At 37.4% G+C, this 25,224-nt stretch overlaps 1 protein-coding gene across 1 annotated transcript in view; it reads right to left on the bottom strand.

Annotated features, from left to right (window-relative positions):
* Positions 1-23,985, bottom strand: part of NSUN3 (NOP2/Sun RNA methyltransferase 3) — a 62,949-nt gene extending 38,964 nt beyond the window's left edge. Inside the window, exons 1-3 of the mRNA XM_015080875.3 lie at positions 22,960-23,985; positions 22,084-22,193; positions 10,996-11,339 (exon numbers count right to left, since the gene is read on the bottom strand). Coding sequence (XP_014936361.2) covers positions 10,996-11,339; positions 22,084-22,193; positions 22,960-22,971 — 466 coding nt within the window. The 5' untranslated portion in view covers positions 22,972-23,985. The remainder of the gene's footprint in view (positions 1-10,995; positions 11,340-22,083; positions 22,194-22,959) is intronic.
* Between the last annotated feature and the right edge of the window lie 1,239 nt (positions 23,986-25,224).

The following is a 25,224-nucleotide window of genomic DNA, read 5'->3' as shown; positions in this document are numbered from 1 at the left end:
GAGAGAATGTGTAAGTGCAAGGGAGGGGCAGAGAGAGAGGGGGAGAATCCTAAGCAGGCTCCACACCATCAGCACAGAGCCTGACGTGGGGCTCAAACTCATGAACCAAACCATGAGATCATGACCTGAGCTGAAATCAAGAGTCAGAGGCTAAACTGACTGAGCCACTTAGGCACCCCTACAGGCATATTTTTAAATGCACAAAATTACAAAGAACATCAAAAATTACCTCAAACCAATTGTCTTCAGGTAACCATTTAACATTTTGATAATCACACCACATTGCTTTATGTGTATACTCATATAAAACTTATATAAGTGGAATTATATATTATCCTCGAGTTGTTGCATCTCATTTTTCATCTACCCTCTCCACCAGCTGCCCATCAAAAGGAACTTAAATTATCAACCCAATATAACCCTCGTTTTCCACATATACTATGCCAACACTTTAAAAGAAACACTACCAAGTCAACAGGTAGAAATATAAGTAATTGTTAAAGGCTGCTAAATAGTACATGAGATGGAGACGCCATCCTTTATTCATCCATTACCAATCATTGGGCATTCACATCGCTGTCACTAATAAAGCACAGTCAACATCTTTATACAGTTATCCTATTATAATATGATTTTATTATTATGACACAGTTTCAGAGAAATGGATAGGTTAGGGCAGGGGAATTTTTTACTTTTAGTAAATATTACCCGGTTCTTCCAGCAAACTCCCACAAGAAGTGTTATTATCAAAGTGGTGTTGTAGTATAACACGAGATGGGATGTTGTAGTATAATCCTTGATCTATAACACAATTATCTTTTCATTTTCCATTTGCCATTTGGTTTTGCTTTTCTGTCAATGATTATTCTTATTCTTTGTCCTTTTTTTTTCCTGTTCCACTATTTGTAATTTTTTCTACTAGGTAAGAGATTTTTTCATAGTATAGATACTAACTCTCTATCTGCCATGTGATCTGCAAATCTTTCCTAAATTGCATTCTGAATTTATTTGTAGTATCTTAATTCTAAAATAAGTTTCACAATTTTTTAATAGTCAATCATACCACTTTTATAATTTCTAGGTTTTTTGGTCTTATTCAAGGCAGTCTATTCAGACTAGATTTTCAGGTCTGACTCAGCTCAACATTCATGCAGGCCATGTCTGGCCTCATCCCACTGGAATCACAGCTTGCCAAGAGGGGACGGTGAGACACTCCTCTTTCATGGAAGACCTTGGGCAATCCTCACAGTTGGTAATTTAGGTGCAAGATGATAAGAATCACACTGGGCAGGTGTAGGAGCTGTCCTGGCTTAAAAGCTTCATGTCCCATTGGAGACAAGATCTCCTCTAACAACTCTATAGGCACAGCTTCCAGGATCCCCATGAGGGACATGCCAAGTTACAAGAATCAGTGTACTCAGGAAGGCCCAGTCAGGGCATCCCCATGAGATCTCTGGGGCTTATTTATTCTTTCTCCAAGTGCACATGGATTTTACCCTTCAGGGTCTTTTTTATCATGAGCAATGTTGCCTGGAAACATAGTGACAATATGTCCGGTTACCAGGGAAACAAAGCTGGAGTACTAAATGAAGGTGAAATTCTAATGTAGAGGGGAAATATTTTTGTAAACCCTTTGCTCAAATATATATCTGTATAAATATATATGCATTTACAAATCTATATATATATCTACACATATGTTGTTGTTTTTTGATTGCCACTCCAGGATTAAAAACTTTTAATGATTTCCCATCATCCATTAAAGTTCAAACTAGTGATTTATTTCAAGGTCTGTGATAATAAGCTCTCACAACAACCTTTCAATTTTGCAACCTCCTGCTATTTTATCAACATACTCTGTGCTCCACCAAATTTGACTGACTTGTCCACTTCTCATGCATACTTCAAACCTCTCTTACAGTACTTACCATAATTTGTCTTAGGATAGAGGTTTGTGTGTGTTTTGCTTACCTTTCCTACTACCAGTGTGCCGTGACTTCTATACGGAAAGTGCTCAGGAGATGGCATCAATTTTGTCAGGAGCAGAAAAGAGTAGAAAATTACCTTAAAGGGGTGCCTGGGTGGCTCAGTCAGTTAGGCATCTGACTTTGGCTCAGGTCATGATCTCACGATTTGTGAGTTCGAGACCCGCGTCAGGCTATGTGCTGACAGCTCAGAGCCTGGAGCCTGCTTTGGATTCTGTGTCTCCCTCTCTCTCTGCCCTTCCCCCACTCACTGCTCTCTCTTCCTGTCTTAACAAAATAATAAACATTAAAAAAATTTTTTTTGAAAAGAAAGTCACCTTACTTGCATTTGCATGGGTAGTATACTCTTTTTTAATTTAGTTTATGTGTTTCAAATGAAAGAAGAGAGATCACAACCAACACAACAGAAATACCAACAATGATAAGAGAATATTATGAGCAATTATATGCCAACAAATTGGGCAATCTGGAAAAAATAGACAAATTCCTAGAAATATATAAACTACCAAAACTGAAACAGGAATAGAAAATTTGAACAGACCCATAACCAGTAAAGAAATTGAATCAGTAATCAAAAATCTCCCAACAAACAAGAGTCCAGGGCCAGGTGGCTTCCCATGGGAATTCTACCACTCATTTAATAGGTATTAAAGTTAATACTATTCTTTTGAAGTTGTTCTCAAAAATAGAAATGGAAGGAAAACTTCCAGACTCATTCTATGAAGCCAGCATTACCTTGATTCCAAAACCAGACAGAGATCCCACTAAAAAGGAGAATTACAGGACAATTTCCCTGAAAAACATGGATGCAAAAATTCTCAACAAGATACTAGCAAACTGGATCCAACAATCCATTAAAAGAATTATTCACTATGGTCAGTAGGATTTATTCCTGGGATTCAGGACTGGTTCAATATCTGTAAATCAATCAATGTGATACATCACATTAATAAAAGAAAGGATAAGAACCACATAATACTCTCAATAGATTCTGAAAAAGCATTTGATAAAATACAGCATACTTTCTTGATAAAAACCCTCAAAGTAGGGATAGAGGGATCATACCTCAAGATCATAAAGGCCATATATGACAGACCCACCACTAATATCCTCAATGAGAAAAAACTGAGAGCTTTCCTCCCAACATGACAAGGATGTCCACTCTCACCACTGTTATTCAACACAGTTTGGCAATCAGTCAACAGAAAGAAATAAAAGGCATCCAAATCACAAGGAGGAAGTCAAACTTTCACTCTTTGCAGATGACATGATACTTTGTGTGGAAAACCCAAAAGCCTCCACCAAAAATGCTAGAGCTGATACATGAATTGAACAAAGTTGCAGGATATAAAATCAATGTACAGAAATTGATTTTACTTCTATACACCAATAATGAAGCAGCAGAAAGAGAAATTAAGGAATCGATCCCATTTACAATTGCACCAAAAACATAAAATACCTAGGAATAAACCTAACCAAAGAGGTGAAAAATCTATACACTGAAAACTATAGAGAGTTTATGAAAGAAACTGAAGACACAAAGAAGTGAAAAAAACATTCCATGCTCATGGATTGGAAGAACAGATATTGTTAAAATGTCAATATTACCCAAAACAATCTACACATTCAATGCAATCCCTATCAAAATAATACCAGCATTTTTCACAGAGCTAGAACAAACAATCCTAAAATTTGTATGGAATCAGAAAGACCCCGAATAGCCAAAGCAATCCTGAAAAAGAAAACCAAAGTTGGAACATCACAATCCCGGACTTCAAGCTGTATTACAAAGCTGTAATCAAGACAGTATGGTACTGGCATAAGAACAGACACATAGATCAATGGAACAGAACAGAGAACCCAGAAATGGATCCACAAACGTATGGCCAACTAATCTTTGACAAAGAAGTAAAGAATATTGAATGGAAAAACACAATCTCTTCAGCAAGTGGTGCTGGGAAAAATGGACAGCAACATGCAGAGGAATGAACCTGAACCACGTTCGTACATCATACACAAAAATAAACTCAAAACAGATGAAAGACCTAAACATATGACAGGAAGCCATCAAAATCCTAGAGGAGAAAACAGGCAACAACCTCTTTGACCTCAGCCACAGCAACTTCTTAGTAGACAAGTCTCCAGAGGCAAGGGAAACAAAAGCAAAAATGAACTATTGAGACCTCATTAAGATAAAAAGCCTCTGCACAGTGAAGGAAACAATCAGCAAAACTAGAAGGCAACTGACCATAAGAGGCTCTTAAATACAGAGAACAAACTGAGGGTTGCTGGAAGGGTGTTGGGTGGGGAAAGGGCTAAAGGGGTAAAGCACATTAAGGAGAACACTTGTTGGCATGTGCACTAGATATTATATGTAAGTGATGAATCACTAAATTCTATTCTTGAAATTATTATGTTAATGTAATATAATATAAAGGGCTAAAGGGGTAAGGAGCATTAAGGAGAACACTTGTTGGGATGAGCACTAGATGCTATATGTAAGTGATGAATCACTAAATTCTATTCTTGAAATTATTATATGTTAACTAACATAGATTTAAATTTTAAAAAATTAGTTTACGTGTTTATTTTGGGAGGCATTAAAGGATTTGCTAAGGCAGCTTATGGACAGGCTAAAAGCTCTTGTCTAAAAGCTTGAAATCACTAGAAAACAACCTAAGACAAAAGTTTGTTACGGAGGGGATGCAATCCCAAGGAAGTCAGAGTGAGAGAAAAAAGGAAGTAAATCATGCAAAAGGAGAGCACAAATGTAAAAGGGTTTGTAATCAAGCTGGCTACAGCACTGGTCAGTCTCTCAGGATATGTCCACAGTCTGAAAATACTGAGCCTTGGAAGAAACTATGGGGTTTAACAATATAGGGAGGAAGAACAATGAATCTGCTGGCATCTTCCTGCCTCCTGCCTCTTATTGGTTAAAGTCCCTCTCAATAGCTGCTAACTCCCACACACTTCAGGTCTATGCTACCTGGCCCTAGCCAGAGAGTCCCAAGGCCAGTTACAGCAACCACTTAAGTGTGGTGATTTCTGCTGGTCAGCTGGCCGCTATCTGGAGGCTCCTCAGTTTGTGGCAGTAGTAACATCAGCAGCAGATACCCGCAGGAATAGCATGAATCTTTTCTAGGGTTTCTCCAGTCTGGAAACAATTCAGGTGTCTCCAGCCCTGACGTGAGGAATGACAGTAAAGGTGAAGCCAAACATATCTGTGGTGGAGCATAAAATGGCGCCAAGGCAGCTCCCCAAAGTCACACCTTGTCCCCATCAGATACTAAGAGACTCAAAGGAGAAAAACATGTCTCTAATTATTTTTCATTCTACTTCTCCCTTTTTCTGGTTTAAATGTTTTACATTCCATTTCCATTATTTTATTAGTAAGCCTAAAGATTTTAACATGCATATGTAAAAAAAAAAATCTACATTAAGTCAACCTTTACCATTTTTCCTAAAAGATATGAGAATATTTTAATTCTCCTTCTCAAACTAGATGCTATTATTACTGTGTATTTGGGTTTTATTTGGGCTTACCTTTTTTAACTGCACAAATTATTATCATTGTCTTCTACAGTCAATGGCAGATTCTTCCCATATATTTCCCATCATCTTTGTTCTTCATTTTTTCTTGTATGTTTTATCATCCATCTACAATGGCTTTCCTTCTTCCTGAAGCACATCCTTCAGAATCATCGGTAACAAACTTATACTGTCTCTCTTTGTCTAAAAACCATGTCCATTTCACTTTTGCTCTTCAAAGATATTTTGGTGAATGTATTTCTGGATTTACAGTCATCTTTTCTTAGGACATTGAAAATAGCATTCCTCTGAATGCTAGTTTCCATTGTTACTCTCAAAGGTCAATCCTCAGGTTGTTGTCTTTTGAAGGTAAAATGTCCACTTGACTGCTATTAAGATTTTCTCTTTATTTTCAGTGTTCTACAACTTGACTATAATGGTCTACACTGGCTTAGTTGTGCTTACACAAATTCAGAGAGTTCTTCTGCTCTCATCATCAAAGTTGAAGACAGATGGTTTTCCTTTCAGTCCCTTGGAGAGGACAATTTCTTCCTAGTTTACCTTACATGGAGGGTATACCATTTTGGAATCTCAGCTTTATGTAAGTTAACCTCCTAGCAGATGCTCTCTTGGGGAGGCTCAGTCTTCTATTCTTACATTTTCAGGAAGTAATGAAAAGCAACATGCAAATTTTTCAGGTTAAGCAAATGCTCTCAAGTGAAAAGCTAGCTTCAATGCTTAGTTGATCTCCTAGGTTCCCATTATCTCTTAGATTTTGGTCACTGAGTATTTAGAGATCATTGACTGTGTTTTTCTTTAATATTATATCGTACATTTCTTAGTTGTTTTCAGTGGGAGGCTTGGTTAGGAGATCTAGTTTGTCATTCTGCAAGAACCGAAGTCTTAGTTATTTCTATATCCTTCACATCTCCACACCTTCACATCCAATGCCTTTCACGTGTAGTATGTGCTCACTAAATGTAGCTAACTTGATTTGAAACATGACATTATAATAAAGAATGAATTGCTAAAACTGAAAATCAGGTCAGTTTTTCATTAAATTATAGCTTTTGTCAAGATTCTCAATATAGCATTTTAAAATACCTCTTAGTTCAAATATAGTTTTATGTTGTATTACTGTTTGGTGTAGATGTAGATTTTATTTTAAAAATCTTAGATTGGTTAAACTTTTTTAAAATATGTAAAATATGACATCACAACCCAAGTCTCATATATATGTATATGTATATATATATATATATATACATATATAATACTATATATTATATATATGTACATATCTGTATATATATGTATATGTATATAATATGTGTGTATATATATATATAATACATATATTATATATATATAATATATATATAATACTAAGACTTCCTACATTGAAGCAGAATTAACTTTAAGCTTAAATTGTCAAAAATAAACCAACTCTTGGTAATTTTTCATCTAAGCAGGAAAGGAAGTGAATTTAACAAATACTTGCAAAAGTCATTGAAGCTTTACATCTATATATGGTAGCCTTCGTCCATGGAAAGAAACTGAAGCTGATAGTTTCATTTATTAATTTATTTTGGTGCAACTGACTTGAAAAAAAACAATTCTGCCTATTTTCATTTCTGTTCATTATTCCTTAGAGCCATAAGCCCTAATTATGATTGTCTGAGGAATTAGATTTTCCTCTCAACACAAATATTGAAATAATAATATTGTCCATGTATTACAAGTGCTATGAAAGCTAATGATGAGGTTCTCCCAGATATCTGAAAGCAATGTTACAAATTCACAAAAGAACAAAATGGTAACAACAAATTTGTTAAAACATGGTTGACGACAGATTAAAACACACTTGAGAATACACCCACATCAAGATCCTGGTTTACTAAGTACCTGTTACGGAATGGGCGTGGTCTAGCAGCTGCACACACAAGTGAGAAGTTGCACTATTCTCAAGAAGCTGTCTAATGGAGGATGCTGGTAACATCAGGAGACCTCAAAACAGAGTTAAGTGCACATTCGTGAAAACCTGAGTTCAGAGCACAGCTCTGCCACTTACCTAGGACAATTTAGGTTAACTTCTCTATGTCTTGGTTTCATCTTTAAAATGGGGATAATAGTGCCCAACTAATGTGGCTGCAGGGTTAAATTAAGATCATGCACACCAGAGATAGTCACACTGTGTTCCTCAGAGCCCTAGGATTTCATAAACGTATTTATACAGAAATTTTGATTTATGCAATGGGATTAACACAGTCCTTGGCACATACTAGGTATTCCAAAATGTTTTTATTACTAACAAAATAAATAAAAAGTGCACCTAATGCAGGGAGTTCTGGAAGGCTTTCTAAGAAAGTTGATTCCTGAGTGAAAATCTGATGAAAAAGCAATCAGGGCAAGAGGTAGAGAAAAGTGATATCTGTAGGGTGTGTAAAAGGCCTGGAGGCCTAAAAGGAAGCAGGAAGCAGAATAACTTTCTACCACCAAAGGCTAACTTAGATGGCAAAGGTATTACTGACAGCAAAGAGAATTCCATGGAAGGATAGAGCCCTCAGCCAGAAAGTTGATGAAGCCACTCTACCAAGCTAGGTCATTCTTAGTATGTTAATGCCTTCCTATTTAGAGTAGAATTCTTTGCTCTTTTTCTACCAAGGCCAGGACATAACAAAGGCTGTGTTGACGAAAACAAAAACAACAACAAAAAAACAATGGCACAATCTATCACTGTGCTAACATGTGGGTGCAGCTGGACCAAAAGAGAAGTACACTAATTTCCTTAATCATCCTAAAATATGAGCTTTTTAATCATTCAAAGCTGTGAGCCTCTTGGCCCAGAGTAAAGGCCAGTGCTGATCTAAAGAAATTCATTGTATAAATGCACATTTAGTTGCAGCCATCATTATAGGTTTTGCTTTTAAAAGCTTATTTTAGCATTGCTTCTGCATTCCAAATTCAAGCACTGTAGCTAACCTAATTTGGGCTTTGAGCATCAGCATGAAGACATCTGTACTTCTTACTAAACCATTATCATTAGTCCTACTTAGATGAAAAGCTACTTTACTTGGAACACTGCCTGTAGTTCATTGCCCTTGATTTAAGAACAGGAAGATTCCTCTCCACTTCAAGCTCCTAGAATATCAGTTTGCATTCAGATTCCTAATCAAATCACCTTCCCTATCATAAGTATGTAAAATATTTATAGCCTACCTACTAATGAGGATAATTTAGGATTAAAATGCTCTCTTCAAAACGGTACCCAAATTCGACATTTCTCTTCCATTTTTTTACAATACTAAAAATTCTATATTCAAAACTGATGTAACAGCCAAAATAAGAATACTGTCAAAAGAACACAAAAAGAGTGAAAATAAAAATATTCCTTATAACACATGATTCCATAAACCTTCAGGTCATTATTATATTTGTTATAAAAATAATAAAATAACCTTACAAAATGATCTCTTTGGTTGTGATTTCTTACATTAAAAAATATAGCAAGCTTCAATAATGGAGGTTTAACCACAATTCGAAAACACACAGCATGTTTTCTCCTAAATACATATTCGTACCGATGACTAGTACAACTGATTCACAATTCTCGTAAAAGTTTTCAAAAACTATTTCAACAGGGAGTGCCCTCAAAGGAAGATAAAAATTAAAAAAAAAAATAAGGAAGATATAAATTAGTCTTCAAACTGGGATATGTATGCCCTAGGGATATATAACAACTTTCTAAGGGATAAGGAAGCTTGGATAGTTTTAAAGGAAATCGATTTTCAGGGGCGCTCGGGAGGCTCGGTCTGTTAAGCAGTTAAGCGTCTGACTCTAGATTTCAGCTCAGGTCATGATCTCACAATTGTGAGGTTGAACCCTGCCTCAGGCTCTGTGCTGACAGTGTGTGGAACCCGCTTAGCATTCTCTCTCCCTTTCTCTGCCCACCCACCCCCCTAACTAGTGCACTCACTCTCTCTCTCAAAATAAAAAAATAAACATAGAAGAAGAAGAAGAAGGAGGAGGAGGAGGAGGAGGAGGAGGAGAACAGGGAAGAAGGAAGAAGGAAGAAGAAGAAGAATCAATTTCAGATCATCAACTTCCTAAAGCAGAACACCAGGGCATCTCTTTTCACAACGACCCTTCACCAACCTCATAACTGAGAAGCATGCTTCCCACCCATCCAGAATCTTATTACTGCAAATTGTGCCAGGGTGTAAAAACTTCCAAAGCACCAAAGGCAGTTAAACACATGGGTACCCTGGCTGAGAAAGTAAATGAGTTAAACAACTAGGCGATGTAGCCTTTTGTAATTGAGATGGTTTGTAATCCTTTGCCTTCAACAATATCAAAAGCAGACCGAAGAGTGCTCGCCTAACAGATCATTAAAATAATGCTTGATTAAAAATATCTGTGTGATCTGGGGTCATAACTCAAGAGTTTAAAGAGCTTAGTGAAATTACTGTAACACAATTTCCACCATTTCCATCATCTTATCTCTATGAACAAAGGCATTTACATTTATAAAAATAAAAACATCAAACAAAAACCAGACCTAACTGTTGCTAAACCCTGTCTTCTCAACCTGTAAGTAATATGTATCCAGGGATATCTGAAATAATTTTTTGAAACAGTCTCATCATCTAATTAAGAAAAGAATTTTTGATGAATGTTGACTCATTACTTTTAATATTTATAAAAATGTACATTTAAATATATTTCATCATTTTTGTACTCATAATAGTAACAAGTTACTTCCAAAGAACTTTTCAAAATCTTTTAGAACTGCATTGTCTAACACCATCCCCGTTTGCCACATGTGACTATAAGCCCTTAGAAGGTGGCAGCTAGTTCAAACTGAAATGTGCTTTAAAATATCCACTTTAAAGACATTCTAAGAAAATTAGAATGCAAAATACTTCATTAATAACTTTTATTTTGATTACATGCTGAAATAATATTTTGGATGTACTGGGCTACAATGTACTACTAAAAGTAATCTCAACTGTGTTTTTCTACCTTTTTTAAATGAGTACCTAAAAATATAAAATTTTATGTACACTTCATATTATATTTCTACTGGACAGAACTTATAACCAATGATACAAAAAATGGTTTTAAATGTGTATATTTTTGTTGCTTAAAAGTATGACAAGGTATCAATACAAGATTCTTAAGTATGAAAGTAACAATAAAAAATGTTTGTTACTGGCTTATCAGGATTCATGTTATCTGACAGATTTGTGTTTATAAAATGCTGCAGTTGTGTTCAAAATTATCTGCTAGTATTTAGCTAGAAAAAAAAAATGCTATTACATTGATTTCCTCAGCTAAAACTTCCATTCTTCTACATACTATCCTGATTTTCAGGCTTCCAAAGTCTGCAAACTCAATCTTACATTTCTCCTCATGTACTTTAAGTATTTTGTAATACATGGCTATTTCAAAGTTGTCAATTACTGAAAGAAAAGCACACTACCTGGATAAGCGCACTGCAGCAGAGCTATTGATTTGCCTCCAGGAGCTGCACACAGATCCAGAACCTTCTCCCCATCTCTTAACTCCAGAGCCAATACTGGGAGAAGAGAGGCGGCATTCAGGAGATAGTATTTTTTTAGATTTCCAATTTGGTGTCTTTCTGAAGGCATTCTGTCTGGAGTTTTACTAAGGTAACACTTCATTGATTTGGGATAGTAGGGTAAAGATCCTTGAAAGAGTGTGTGATAGCCCTTTAAACGTAAATCTCTTTCCAGTTCAAAAGAATAATTGAATCGGTTAAGAAGGACAGCATATTGCCAGCATGATGGTGTTATTAATATATCCCTAGAAATAGAAAAAGAAAAACAAATAAACATTAGTATTACACACACCAATATAATTTTGTAAGTAATTGAGTGAATGGGGTCTTAGTCTACACTTACCTGTGTTTTTTTTCAGAGTCAGGGTTATTACCATCGACTTTGCCCTTTTGCCTCAGACCATGATATGGCTCAGTCTACTTGTGTTATGACATCCTGCCTTTATTTAAAACTTTGGCATTTTATTCATCATAGGTTTTCTTTCTTTTGCATCAATTGTGCCCATTAAGGAATCATTTATTTTGATTATTGGGTTTTAGGGGGCCCTTAATATCTGCATCAGAAAGGAATGCCTCCTATGCCTCAGCCTAGTCCCTTCCTGCAGAACATCTTGCCAAAAACATGTGTTTTTACATACCTCTGAACACATCAAAATAGATGTCAGTCTATCACTCTGCACAAGGAAGGGTTTTTCATAAAGACAAAATTTAAAACCTGAGACTGCTAATATTGGAAGGAAAAATACTATCATTAAAGAGTGTTTAAAGGAGTGAAAAGGAGTGAGTGTTAAAGTCTTCCTCTCATGAAATCAAAGTATGGAAAACTAACTATAGTCAACTCTATCGTAACAGAGTTAATGAGGCGCTCAATGGCTCAGATGATACAAAACCAAGGATGATTTAAAAATCACTTACGGCTTGATAGTGCCACCCACCCCCCACCCCTCCACACACACACACACCTCCACCAGCAGATTTTACCTTCCTAATTTCTTATTCAGTCCAACATCTAGATCTCTTAACAGTCACAAGCTCACATCAACTGACAGATGATACAGCAGGAAATATTTAATTTATTTACAAGCTGACCTTTCTAGCTGAGTTATTTGGGAGCCTCATTAACCATGGTCAAATAAATTCCAGCTGCTACTCACCCTGGAGTTGCCTATGTGAGAAATGGCTGGATTGAAATGTAACACCTGCGACTGGAATTGTGCCATGTGAATTTCAACTGGGGACTAATATGTGAAACTGCTTTCTCCTTCACTGCCTCTTACTATGATGGTGCATCATCATAGGACCCAGTACCTGTTTTAGGAATTCTGGAGGATGACAGCCTCTTTTTTTCTTTTTTTTTTAACATTTTATTTTTTGAGAGAGAGAGAGAGAGGGTGTGTGTGAGTGGGGAGGTGCAGAGAGGGAGACACAGAATCTGAGGTAGGCACCAGGCTCTGAGCTGTCAGCAGAGCCTGACGCGGGGCTCGAACCCACGAACCGCGAGATCATGACCTGAGCTGAAGTCGGACACTTAACCGACTGAGCCACCCAGGCGCCCAGCCTCTTTTTTTAAGAACATGCTTTGCAAACTTTAGCATGTATCCAGTGTCTATAAAAGACTGCTGAGCCCTACCCAAGGACTTTCTGATTCAGTGGGTCAGAGATGCGACCGGAGAATTTGCATTTCTAGCAAGCTCTCAAGTGAGAATGATGTTGCCAATCTTCGGGGCCATACTTTGGGAACCAATGCATTAAAATGGACCCAAAAGGGAAATCTGTGAACATCACTGCTGTAACTCTTACTTCAGTACATCCTAATCTTACCCTCCAAACTGAATTTGGGAAGAATTAACACACTTATTGCAGTTAGTCTCCACACTGAACTATATGTTTATGCATTTATTCACATTTTCTTTTAGATCACTTAGTATAAAGGTTATTAATCTTGCATATTTCTTTTCAACCTTATTGTACATAAAAGGACAGTTTAGGAATGCTAGTTATTTTCATATATCATACAATATGTTAAATCTTGAAGGATAAGGAGGAATTAGTTACAGGACAAAATGAGAAAGAAGTTCAAGGGCAAAGGCTATAGCACATGCACAGGCACATTCCCATTTGGGGAATTAAAAGTAGTCTAGGGGCGCCTGGGTGTATCAGCTGGTTGAGTGTCCAACTTCAGCTCAGGTGGAGATCTCACAGTGTGTAAGTTCGAGGCCCGCATCAGGCTCACTGTTGTCAGCGCAGAATCCGCTTTGGATCCTCTGTCCCTCTCTTTCTTTGCTCCTCCCCCACTCCCACTCTCTCAAAGATGAATAAACATTAAAAAAAAAAAAACAGTCTAGTGTGGTTTATGGAAGATTATATGGGTCAAGTATAAGATGATAAAGTTTTAAAATTTTATCCTGTATGTGATGGGAAGTTATGGAAGGACTTTGGGAAGACAGCCTCACTGGATTTAAAAACACACACTTACGGCAGGATGAGGCAGGAAATCTTCAGAAATTGTCCTCATTCTTTAACTAGATAAAACAAGAACTTGCTTAAACAAATTTTCTTGGGAATGCAAGCTGGTCAGCCACTCTGGAACAGTATGGAGGTTCCTTCTAAAAATAGAACTACCCTACGACCCAGCAATTGCACTACTAGGCATTTATCCAAGGGATACAGGTGTGCTGTTTCAAAGGGTCACATGTACCCCAATGTTTATAGCATCACTATCAACAATAGCCAAATTATGGAAAGAGCCCAAACGTCCATCGATGGATGAATGGATAAAGAAGACATGGTATATATATGTATGTGTGTGTGTGTGTGTGTGTGTATACACACACACATAGATACATACATACACATATACATGTGTATATGTATATATACACATATATACATACATACATACATACATACATAGTGGAGTATTATTCAGCAAAAAGAATGAAATCTTGCCATTTGCAACTACATGGATGGAACTGCAGGGTATTATGCTAAGTGAAATTAGAGCAAGACAAAAATCATATGACTTTACTCATATGAGGACTTTAAGAGACAAAACAGATGAACATAATGGAAGGGAAACAAAAATAACATAAAAGCAGGGAGGGGGACAAAACAGAAGAGACTCATAAATATGGAGGACAAACTGAGGGTTACTGGAGGGGTTGTGGTAAGGGGGATGGGCTAAATGGGTAAGGGGCACTAAGGAATCTACTCCTGAAATCATGTATGCTAACTGATTTGGATGCAAATTTTAAAAAAATAAAAAATAAAACAAGTTTAAAAGTAAATAAATATTCTGATTTCTCCTAACATATACCCTGCCCTACTGAACTACTTGAAGTTCCTGGAACATGTTGTCTTTAGTCTTTACTGGTCTCAGTATAAACTGCTCCCTCTGCCTAGAATGACCCTTCCTCTGACCTACAATGACCCACCTGTAGCCTGGTTGACTCCCCTACTCTCTACTGAGGGGGGTGGTTTAGGATTTCTCTCCCCAGGGAAGCCTTTCTACCCACAACCCAACTAACCTGCTCCACCTCACCCTGATACTAATAATAAAAATACTGATTATATACTTACAATATGCATTTTGCATGCTTACCCCATGTAACTATCACTACCGTGAAGAGGAGCTATGATACCCATTTTAGAACTTATGTAACTAAAACTTTCAGAAATTCGGCAACTTATCCAAAGCTACATCACTACTAACCAGAAGTACCTGGTTCAAAAATCTGGCTGACATAGTGTGAGACCTGGTACTGTAGCATTAGTGGCATACCACAGGGAGAGACAGAGAATTTGCACCTAACCCTCACTTAGTGTCAGCGCCCTGGCCTGCCATCACTTCTAACACTGGGGAATAGCCTGACGCACACTGCCCTGACGACCCGACATGTGACCACTTGATGAACGGGCTACTCAGGCTGGTGCTTCCTAGCCCTGAGAAAACAAAACTGCCTATTAATGTAGATCTCAGCTCCCCCTGCACCCAGCTACCAGTGGTGTTCCTCCCTCCAGCATGGGCATGTGCGTGCGCACACATACACACACGCGCACACACACACACACACACACACACACACACACACACACACACAATTCTCCAGTGCTTGTGATGGCAGGATGATGCCCCTGAGGCTGGCATGCCAATGGCTACTCAAGTCCAAAGCTCTGACTGGATGGGCAAGTAACCTGTCAGACAGTGGAGGGGATGTACATTAGAGGACTCAAGAAGACATTCTCCACTCTCAAGATTCATGAGGAGTCTGAAGCTGTTCCACTTACTGGTCTTCAATGACAGAAATTCAAGTACATCAGCAGCCAGATGAACTGGGACCCACAAGATGAGTGACCTGCAAATGTTTTGCTAGTACCTCCAACTGACACCATTTTGAAAAAAACTATGTACCCTCTGGCACATTTTAAGTTGATATCAAAATCTTCACCATATGTTTAAGAATGTAATTTCCAGCATACTATAAAAATTGACATTTTAAAATATAAATTATACCACTTTTTAAAATGTATCCAATGGAACCTAAATACCAGAGTGATTTTGAAACCCATCATTGTCCATTTAAAAATTCATGGACTGACTCTTCTTAAACAGGTGAAAATTTTACAGCTCCTTTTTCTATTTACATTCTCTTTCCCCAAATCTCTTTATCCTAATACATTTTCGTGCTTGAAATCTTTTATTGCCTTATTGTACTTCTCTGCTACACACACACACACACACACACAAAGTGTATATATACTAAATTTGTTTTCCTTGTGGCCTAAATCTCTGTTAAAATGGAAACTTGTTAGAGCTGTCATTACAAAATTGATGAAAATAACCTATTACTGATTTGATAATAATTAAACATAAAAAGAAAAGGTGACGGGTGCCTGGGTGGCTCAGTTGGTTAAGCATCTGACTCTGGATCTCCATTCAGATCATTGTCTCACGTTTTATGAGCCCTGCACAGGGCTCTGGCACTGACAGCATGGGGCCTGCTTGGAATTCTCTCTTCCTCTTTCTCTGATGCTACCCCACTCATGCTCTCTCTAAATAAATAAACTTAAAAAAAATTTTTTAAAGAAAGGAAGTGATAGGAAATGGATCTCAATGAAATGAGCTTCACCTGCCCCCATACATCCAGAGATGAATATTACCTAGTGTTATACTAAGTCAGGGTTCAAATCAATTTTATTCCTATTTTGTTTTCACAAAGGTTGATAAAAAAACTTCACTTACATAAATGGGTGTGAATTTAATGTTTGCCTATAGCAGTATCTCCCCTTTTGACTTGTATTTCTTCCTGAGTAATTTTCCCAAATTGTTTAATGACCTATCTTCAAAAATACTTTAAATGATCTGTTAACTGACAACTCAATTGGAGCTCCTTACTTTTGTTAAAAGCAAACCTTGGAAACCACATGACCTGTCAAAGATTTGTTAGTCATTAGTCATTTACTTTCTAAACCCTTACAATGACATTCCAACAGCCTCTGGCATGTGGAGGTGTTGACACCCTGGAAAAATGCAATGTGCAAAAAAGTCAGGATGGTTAAAGTGTGTCTTTTTTTTGTAAAGTGGGAGAAAGACAGTAACAGAAAGGCAGGTTTTGAAAGGAGAGTAAATACTCTCTTAGGCACATAAGGAAACTGGTTTTCTGAAAGAGCATACATGAAAACTGAGAATCTAGAAGTTGATTGCTGTAACTTGCCTGTGCCCAAATATCCCTTGAAAAATTATATAATGTATTATTTTATAATTATTTGGTTTATACATTATTTGATATTATTTTCATTCAATTTTTTGTGAGTTCTTCTTACTGTTCTATTCTCCACTCTACCTTCCTACCTAATGATGAGGATGAAAAATCATTTTATCTAGGTATTGCTAAGCAAAATTAGTATAACCCTGCCAATTACAAAATCAATTAAATTTTTATGGTTAAAAATATTAAAATCCCTTTTATGGGGAGGCTGGGTGGCTCAGTCAGTGAAGCACCAGATTCTTGATTTCAGCTCAGGCCATGATCTCACGGTTCCTAAGATGAGCCCCATTCAGGCTCTGACAGTGCAGAGCCTGCTTGGGATTCTCTCTCCTACTCTCTGCCCCCCCCCCCCCACCCCACATGCACATATGCTCTCTCAAAATAAAGAAATATTTTTAAACATAAAAAAAAACCCTTTTGTTTTATTACTATTGGTATCCACTAGAAGGTGGTCATTCAATCATTTTAAAAGTCTGGTTTAGAAATGAATGAATTCATGGATTCATTTAAGAGCACCTAAGTATGCTTGAGACTTTTATTTTTATTCTTCAGAGATTCTAATGATGAACTGACCACCTACTGTTTCTTGCCATTGTTTCCTTAGTATCTCTCAGAGAAGGGTAATCTATGTCCATATTTGTTATCTACCTCAGATAGGAAGTCCTGAGTGAAGGTTTGTGTTTCTGGTAAAGACCCGCAAAAGGATGAAAATGCTGCATATCTACTCCCTTGTATCAGGAGACGTGTGCACATACTCCCAGGGCTGGGACTCCAGACGCTTCACAGCAGCACATGCGGTAGAGGAAAAGGCATGGATTTTAAAATCACAGGCCTGAATTGGCCATTAAAATTGGTACTTTCTAACTTCTGAATTTTAAAGGGGCTAAAAGTTATTACTTCACAGGAATTTGCACAAATTAAAGTTGAATATTTGTGTAAAGCCATAATAAGGAACAAAATAAATACAGACACTAGTTCATTTCTGTTTTCCCCAACCATCCGACTCTATTCCCTTCACAGATTCTGGTAATGGAATCTGGTTATATAATATCTTTTCCCCCATATGTGAATTATGTGAGCTCTGGATTAATGAGAAGAGTGTCTAAATAAAAAAACATATATATTTTACAGATATGCCAGACTTAACTGAGGCTCTTTTGTTTTGCTTTCTACAAAGCACACACAAAATTTCCAAAGTTCATGTAAAGATTTCCAAGTAATCCTCTCCTCATATATATTTGAAGGCAGAATGAATATACATATATATTACATTCATGCATCTGTATTATATATATATATACACACACATATATATATATATATATACACATATATATATATAAAATCCATCTTTGTATCCCAATACTTAGCACAATGCCTGGTTTATTAAACACTAAATTGTGAGTAAGTAGATGAATTGCTCAAGTCTCAAGGTATTGGTTTTTCAAGACCCTCCCTTGTTGGGAGACAACTTAATAAATTATGACAATACAATCTTGAAAGAATTATAATAGCTCTATCAACAAAATGCAATGGAAACACAAAGGCAGAACTAATTTTGTCAAGGGTATATGAGACAGCCTGATGGAGGACTGGGTAATAACAGTAATAGTAATAAAAATAATGCTATCACGCATTGAGGGTTTACAGTTTGTCAAACAATATTCTAAGCACTGTGTATGTATATGAAATCATTTTATCTTCCCAAATAATTATTCGAGATAGATCCTATTTTACACATTAGGATAGTGAGGCAGGGATGTTAGTAACTTACCTAGGTCATATGTTACAAGATGCAGAGGTAGGATTGAAACCCATACTTTAACCACTGTACAGAGGGAAAAAGGAGAGTGTCATTCCTTGCAGAGGGCATAGCATATCTGATCCCAAAGGGATGAAAGAGCCTGTCTACCAGGAGAATGTATTTAGTACGAACAGAATGCTGCAGACAGCAGGGGAGCAGAGGAGGCGTGTACTCCAGGGGTGGCCCAATGGCACACGATGGCAATGAGAAGCAGCACCACACAGAGGTGGTAAAACTAACTCCCAAGGCTCTTTCAAACGTGAGCTGTGTAGTACTGGGCAAGTTAAGTAACCTCTATCTGTCTCGGCTTTCCTATCTGTAAAATGTCAATAGTAATAACTACCTCAGAAGGCTGTACAGAGGATTATGTTAGTATTTGAAAAGTGATTAAAATATTGCCTGGAGTATCGTGCCATAAAGCAGCTGCTACAACAAGCCAACAGATAAATACTAAAGGTAGAAGACTATGGAAAGAAGCTAATGTAATATGCCAAGTAAGAAATGATGAAGGCCTAACTCAACAGTAATAGAGGGGATAAAAATGAAATCCAAATTAAGAAATTTCTCAGGAAGAAGCAAAAGCTGGGCATTTAAATTTTGATGGAGGCAGGGTAGTGGTGTATGGGAGTACATAGTTTGGGAGCCCCCAAGACTGATTAAAGTCAGTCCAGGTAAGAGACACGTGGTATAGAGTGCAGGAAAGATCAAAGCATGAAGGTTTCGGTTGTCCTTTCCAGGGGAATCACGGACGAGGACAACTTTTGCCTGCAACAACACGTGTCAGTGTGTTGTACTGCCAAGTAGGAAGGCTCACCCGAGCCTTGGAGTCTAGATTTTACTGGGGTTCAGTCACACAAACATGATCAATTGGCTAATCGTTAGTCTCCAGCTCCTCTGGAGGTCGCAGGTCAGAGGGCGAGCTGATACCATGACCCACAGCCGCCACCATAAATCACAGTTACTTTCCAGTGTGGCCTAGTCCCCTGGGTATACAAAGACACTCTCAGGCGGGACATTCCATGGGCTTACAGATAACCTCCAAGGAGCTGAGGGCAAATGCCAAACTTATTTTTGATTCAGGTTCATTCTTTACCTTGAAGGCGTGGAGGAGGAGAAGAAACATATTAATGGTGACACCTTCAGTTGAGATAAGATATGCAAGTAGCAAATGACAACACAGATTTGGAAGGGAAAAATAACACGCTTTTGAGATTGCCTAGTATGAAACCAAGTGAAGTCACCAGAATATACTGAGGACTACGGAACAAAGTTTGTGGAGGACCGCAAAGCTTGAGATGGCAGCATACTGAGGGAAGTTTAAAGTCCTACCATGAATGGGCTTACCTGAAGGGTAACACGTAGGCAACAAACAGAGCAAAACTTGAACAGACTGTAAACAACTTTAAAGGATTCTCAAAGGGTGACTTGTTTAAAAAAAAAAAAAAAAAGCTATTACAAAACAATAAAATTCAAATAAATATTAAATCTTCCCCACTATCTAAATATGTTAGATAAGAAAGGAAACAAAAAATGTTGAGTAAATTTCTAGGCAGAGGACAAAAATGCACTCACCTTTCCCTGGAAGTAAACAGACTCTGCAAGCATGATACCATGTCTTCCAAATAAAAGTTAAAGAAACCAAAAATATTTGTTTTTATTTCCCCATGCCATCTTCCATGCTCAGACCATTTTCTAAACTCAGCCTTTATTTTGCCCATGGCAAATTTAGCACATTTATGCAAAACTTAAATTACCATGAAAACCCAATAAAAAGACAGATGAAGCAGAAGGCACAGCTAATTAGATGGATTTGAGGTTCATTGCTCATTTTGTTTAGGGTCAAACAATAATTTATAAATCTGTCTGAGCACATTAAATAGAAAAATAACTCATTACAGGGTAGGAGTAGCCAGACTACTATAGTCTGAAAACAATATACCTTTCAAAATCTTTATTTTTTTTTTAAATCACCCATATATGCCTAATTACACCCCAGGTGTGCAAATAGGGATTAGCAGTGGGAGTTCTTGAACCAGAAAGACTGGACACAAATCCCTGCTCTGGTTTTATCAGGTGGGAAACGGGAAACCTCAGAGCTTTGTTCTAAGGATCACACAGAGTCAATATCATCTGGTACATAACAAACATACAGTAGGTGTGTGGTTATTTGGATATAGTACGTTAAGTAACTTTGCACACCAAAAACATAATGAATTTATTGCACTTCACTCTCGTTCTTTCCTCTTTCTGCTCTGTGCCAGAGGACACCCATTTAAAATCTACTTTTGAAATAAAAACCACAATTATAAACGACTTTTTCATATTCTAGCATTTACAAGTTTCTAAGACAGCGTAATTTGTCCTAAAATGGTCTCAGAACAGCCTCAGACTTTACCATCAGTCACTGTGTAATCTGTTTTAAAAAACGCTTAAAGCTATCGTTTGTAAATGAGAAATTGTTATTGAGTTGATCCAACAAGAGATTAAGACAACAATGCAACCAAATTCCATTGTTTACAGCCACAGAACTTCTTCTTTTCCCTGAGCAAAACGTATTGGGCTTTTGCCCCTGGCTTCAGAACTAGCGGATCTTTTCAGGCTAAACTGCCTGGTTCTTTTTGGTGAGGTAACTCCTGTGAAGTCCCAAGGCCTGGCTTGTCCTCAGGCCTTTGCTGGCACCCTCAGGCTCTGTTAAATAAGACAAGGTACTCCTGCCTATTTCTATCAGGATATTTACGGAATTAGTAATTTATAAACTATGAACACCAGACTGCAAGCAGATTAGACACGGGGACTGTCTTGCGCTTTGTACACCACAGAGCACGGGATATACTATATAAGAACTCAATGTAAAGAAGCCATGGAGTAACACTCTGACCAAAGGTAAAACTCACTAAACACACAAATCAAACTTCTATCCACGAAATGTTTGTTTTCCGTAATACATTTAAAGAATCTGTGTGTGTGTATGTGTGTGCACGTGTGTTCAAAACATAGCCAGACATGGACACGCGGAAGACATAGGATTATCAAATAAAGTCACTCTAGCTAAGACAGAGCAGTGCTAGCTGTAAATAGGTTGTTTCTTCTGAATTCAGAAACCAGACAAAAGTTTTCAGATTTTTCTGCTACAGAATTAATTTTGTCAAACTGGTGGGCATTCCTGTTTCAAAGATCAAAACAGTTGCTCAAGCAAGGGCATAACAATTTTTTTCTTACTATCACTACAAAGTTTTCTTTCTCCCCTTTCCATTTTCCTATGATTCCATCTATCTCTTCCTAGTTCTTTCCTTCTCTAGCCCCTGTAGGAAAAAGAAAGCCAGGTTTAGATTCTTTCACCCCTTATCCTCACAGCACCCCCCCCAAAAGGGTTTATTTGTGTTCTATCATAGGCATCAAGAGATATATTACACTAACCTTATTGTATTCCAGGCATCTCCAAGTTCTTTGGAATACTGTTTTTCAAAATGATCCAATACAACTTTGCAAATTTGTTTTGCAAGCTTCCTCTCTGATTTTGTGTTCAGCTATAACAAGAAAACGTTGCTGACACAATCTAGTATTACAAATTTATTCAACTTCAAATTAACACAGTTATTTTCTTAAGAACATGTTTTAAAATCATTACTAGTTCTTGCAAGGGAGCAGTACCTCAAATGCAACAAAACTGTATTATGACATTCTATTTATGAAAAAAGAGGGTGTCTTCAAATAACTATTGGTCAAATGGAAAACAAAGGTTAAAGAATTAGTGGCATTAACAGAAGCTGTGTTAAAGGAACAAAATTAAATAAGCCAATCTAGGTGTTAACATTAGGGGAAATTGGGTGAAAAGCATATCGAAGTCTGTATTATCTTTGCAACTTTTGTAAAAGTGTTCTAAAATAAAAGAGCTTATTTCAGGGGGGAAAAAAGGTCACTCGATTCCTGTGGAAACTTCCTTGCAATTGGATTTCACTTACTCATCCAAACTTAATCGAGGGCTTGATACGTAACATCGTTCTAAGCTCCCAGGACAGAACAGTGATAGTCTCAGTCCTTGAGGAGCTTGCATTGTGTTCAAAGCTGAGGGGTGTAGGTCATAAAGTTTGAAGACTGGATTGCAGACAAGTTACTTGGGGTGCAGGGGAGTCTTGGGAGAAAACGACTGAGAACGCTCACGAGAAGGCATCAGAACATTCAGCATTATTCTAGGGCTTTGGACAGTGAAGCCAGAGAAACCAACAGCTCGCGAAGTTCCCCCATCCCGACCCCCACCCTCGCCGAGGCGCTCAGCTGGGTCCCAGCCCTCACCCGGGTCAACATTATCCCGCTGGGAGATGCCAAACAAGAGGTCTAACCATCCACCATCCAAAACCTCCAGGAAACCAAAAGCACAGCCTCACGCGCGAGATTCACCTGCATTCGCTTACAAACCTCACTTTTCCGGTTCAACTTCCCGCGAGATACTGCTTTGCCTGCGTTATAGAAATCTCGCCAAAAAGATCCCGCGAGAGGCACGCGCGAAGTTCCTTCCTCGGGAGGCAGGTAGAGGCCTTACTTACTCCCAGGGGCGTGGCTAGATCCTGGGGCGGAGCCTTGAGAGGCAAGAGCTTCAAGTTGAACGTTTCACGTTAAACAGATTGCTGTGTGCTTGCCGCTCAGTTAAAAAAAAAAAAAAAAAAGACGAAAGAAAGAAAAGGAAAAGGTGTCTTTGTTACTGTTAGGATTTGTATAATGATCATTGTTGAAAAATGTTCTCAGGAGCTAAGCTAGTTACTGCATTAATCTACCAAGTTTGATGACCCTCTCACTTAGCTCAGATATTCAGAACTCAGGGTAAAAGGGATGGATATGATGAAGAAATTAAGGCACCTATTTCCTAGAGATGGTCAATTGGGATAATCTCTTTTAACAGGGAGGGTTAAATGATTAACTGAAATACAGTAAAGCATTTAGCACAAAGAGGAGGAAACAGTAAATGCCCAAATGTTAGCTGCTGCTATGTATTATCTTCACTCTCATGATCTTCGAGAGTATTATCATCACGTTCTGATACCAAATGCCTCAAGACCAAGATGACCCTACACACTAGCCTCCCACCCACTTTTTACTAGGAGCAGTGTTACTGGTTCTGAGGAAGGTTTACACCCAGTTTATTTGCTCTTTTAGTGTTACTATTCAGTTGCTCCCTTGTAACAGCAATCAACAATTCATCAGGAAATCAGGGCTTCATATGGTCCCTGGTATCTAATGAGCATCATCATTTTGAGACCTTTGATGCTCAAATGTCAGTATAGGCATATATCACAGGTATAAATCCTAGAACAGTGTAAAATGAAAATGTTCATCACCTCTAATGTGATTAGAAGCTTAATATATTTACTTATTTACACAAACCCCCTTTTTAAATCTAATAATGCATATGAATTCATATTCTAAAAATACATTTAGATTTGGTACAAAAGAAAATTATAGTATTAAGGAGCCAAGTGATTAAATGCAGTTTGTTGTGTAGGGAAAAGTCATTAGTCTACCTTTCAGCCTCTATATTTGAGATTTTATATTTTTTCTGTGCTCATTACAGAATCCTGCATTTAATGAATTAATGTGGTAGTATATTTGCAAAATAGATATTGTCAAGACTTTTAAGGAGGTAGTAGAAATCATACTTTATTTCTATTAGGGAAAGGGGATGTGTAACGCTTAGAAAGAGGTCATATTGGTTCTATTATATTGTTTTTTACTTTTTTAGCATGTTTCTATTTTCTGATATTAAGTAAGCTAATGATTACCGAAGAAAATGTAAAAACAAAAGCCTATGAGAATGAAAAATGGGCATGATGCCATTAGAGATCATCACTATTGTTCTATTGGTGTATTCCTCTAATTTTCTGCATTTAAAAAAAATTTTTTTAACGTTTTTTATTTTTGAGACAGAGACAGAGCATGAGCAGGGGAGGGGCAGAGAGAGAGGGAGACACAGAATCCAAAGCAGGCTCCAGGCTCTGAGCCGTCAGCAGAGCCCAACACGGGGCTGGAACTCACAAACCACGAGATCATGACATGAGCCAAAGTCGGATGCTTAACCGACTGAGCCACCCAGGCGCCCCTGCATTTTCAAGGTTTATCAAACAATATGTATAATGTATCCTCTGTTTTTATAAGCATTTTCTTATATTAAAATTCTTCATATACATTATTTCTAAAAGTTGCACAGTATTCCAAGATATGGAGGTTACTACACTAGCTACCCCCTTACTATGGATCAACAGTTTTGTTCATGTTTCTTTGCATGTCTGATAGCCTTATAAATTTTTTTATTATGTCCTTAATTTGAAGTTTTCAAATCTCATTAATTATATTTCTTTTGTAAATATCACCTCATGTCCACTTACCTATAGATGCCTGAGTGCTATTTTTATTTAGAGTGTTAACCATATCACATTTTCAAGTACTTTCCCATTTTTTCTTACAATCCTTTGACTTTAAATGTGAAAATACTTTGAAGTTTTATGCAATTGATTTTGTAATTGATTCCATTGCTTTTTGGCTTGGAAATTTCTTCTCACAGAGGCA

The sequence above is a fragment of the Acinonyx jubatus genome, chromosome C2 (genome assembly GCF_027475565.1).
Source record: "Acinonyx jubatus isolate Ajub_Pintada_27869175 chromosome C2, VMU_Ajub_asm_v1.0, whole genome shotgun sequence".
Taxonomy (NCBI): Eukaryota; Metazoa; Chordata; class Mammalia; order Carnivora; family Felidae; genus Acinonyx; species Acinonyx jubatus.
This window is presented reverse-complemented; position numbering and strand designations above follow the sequence as displayed.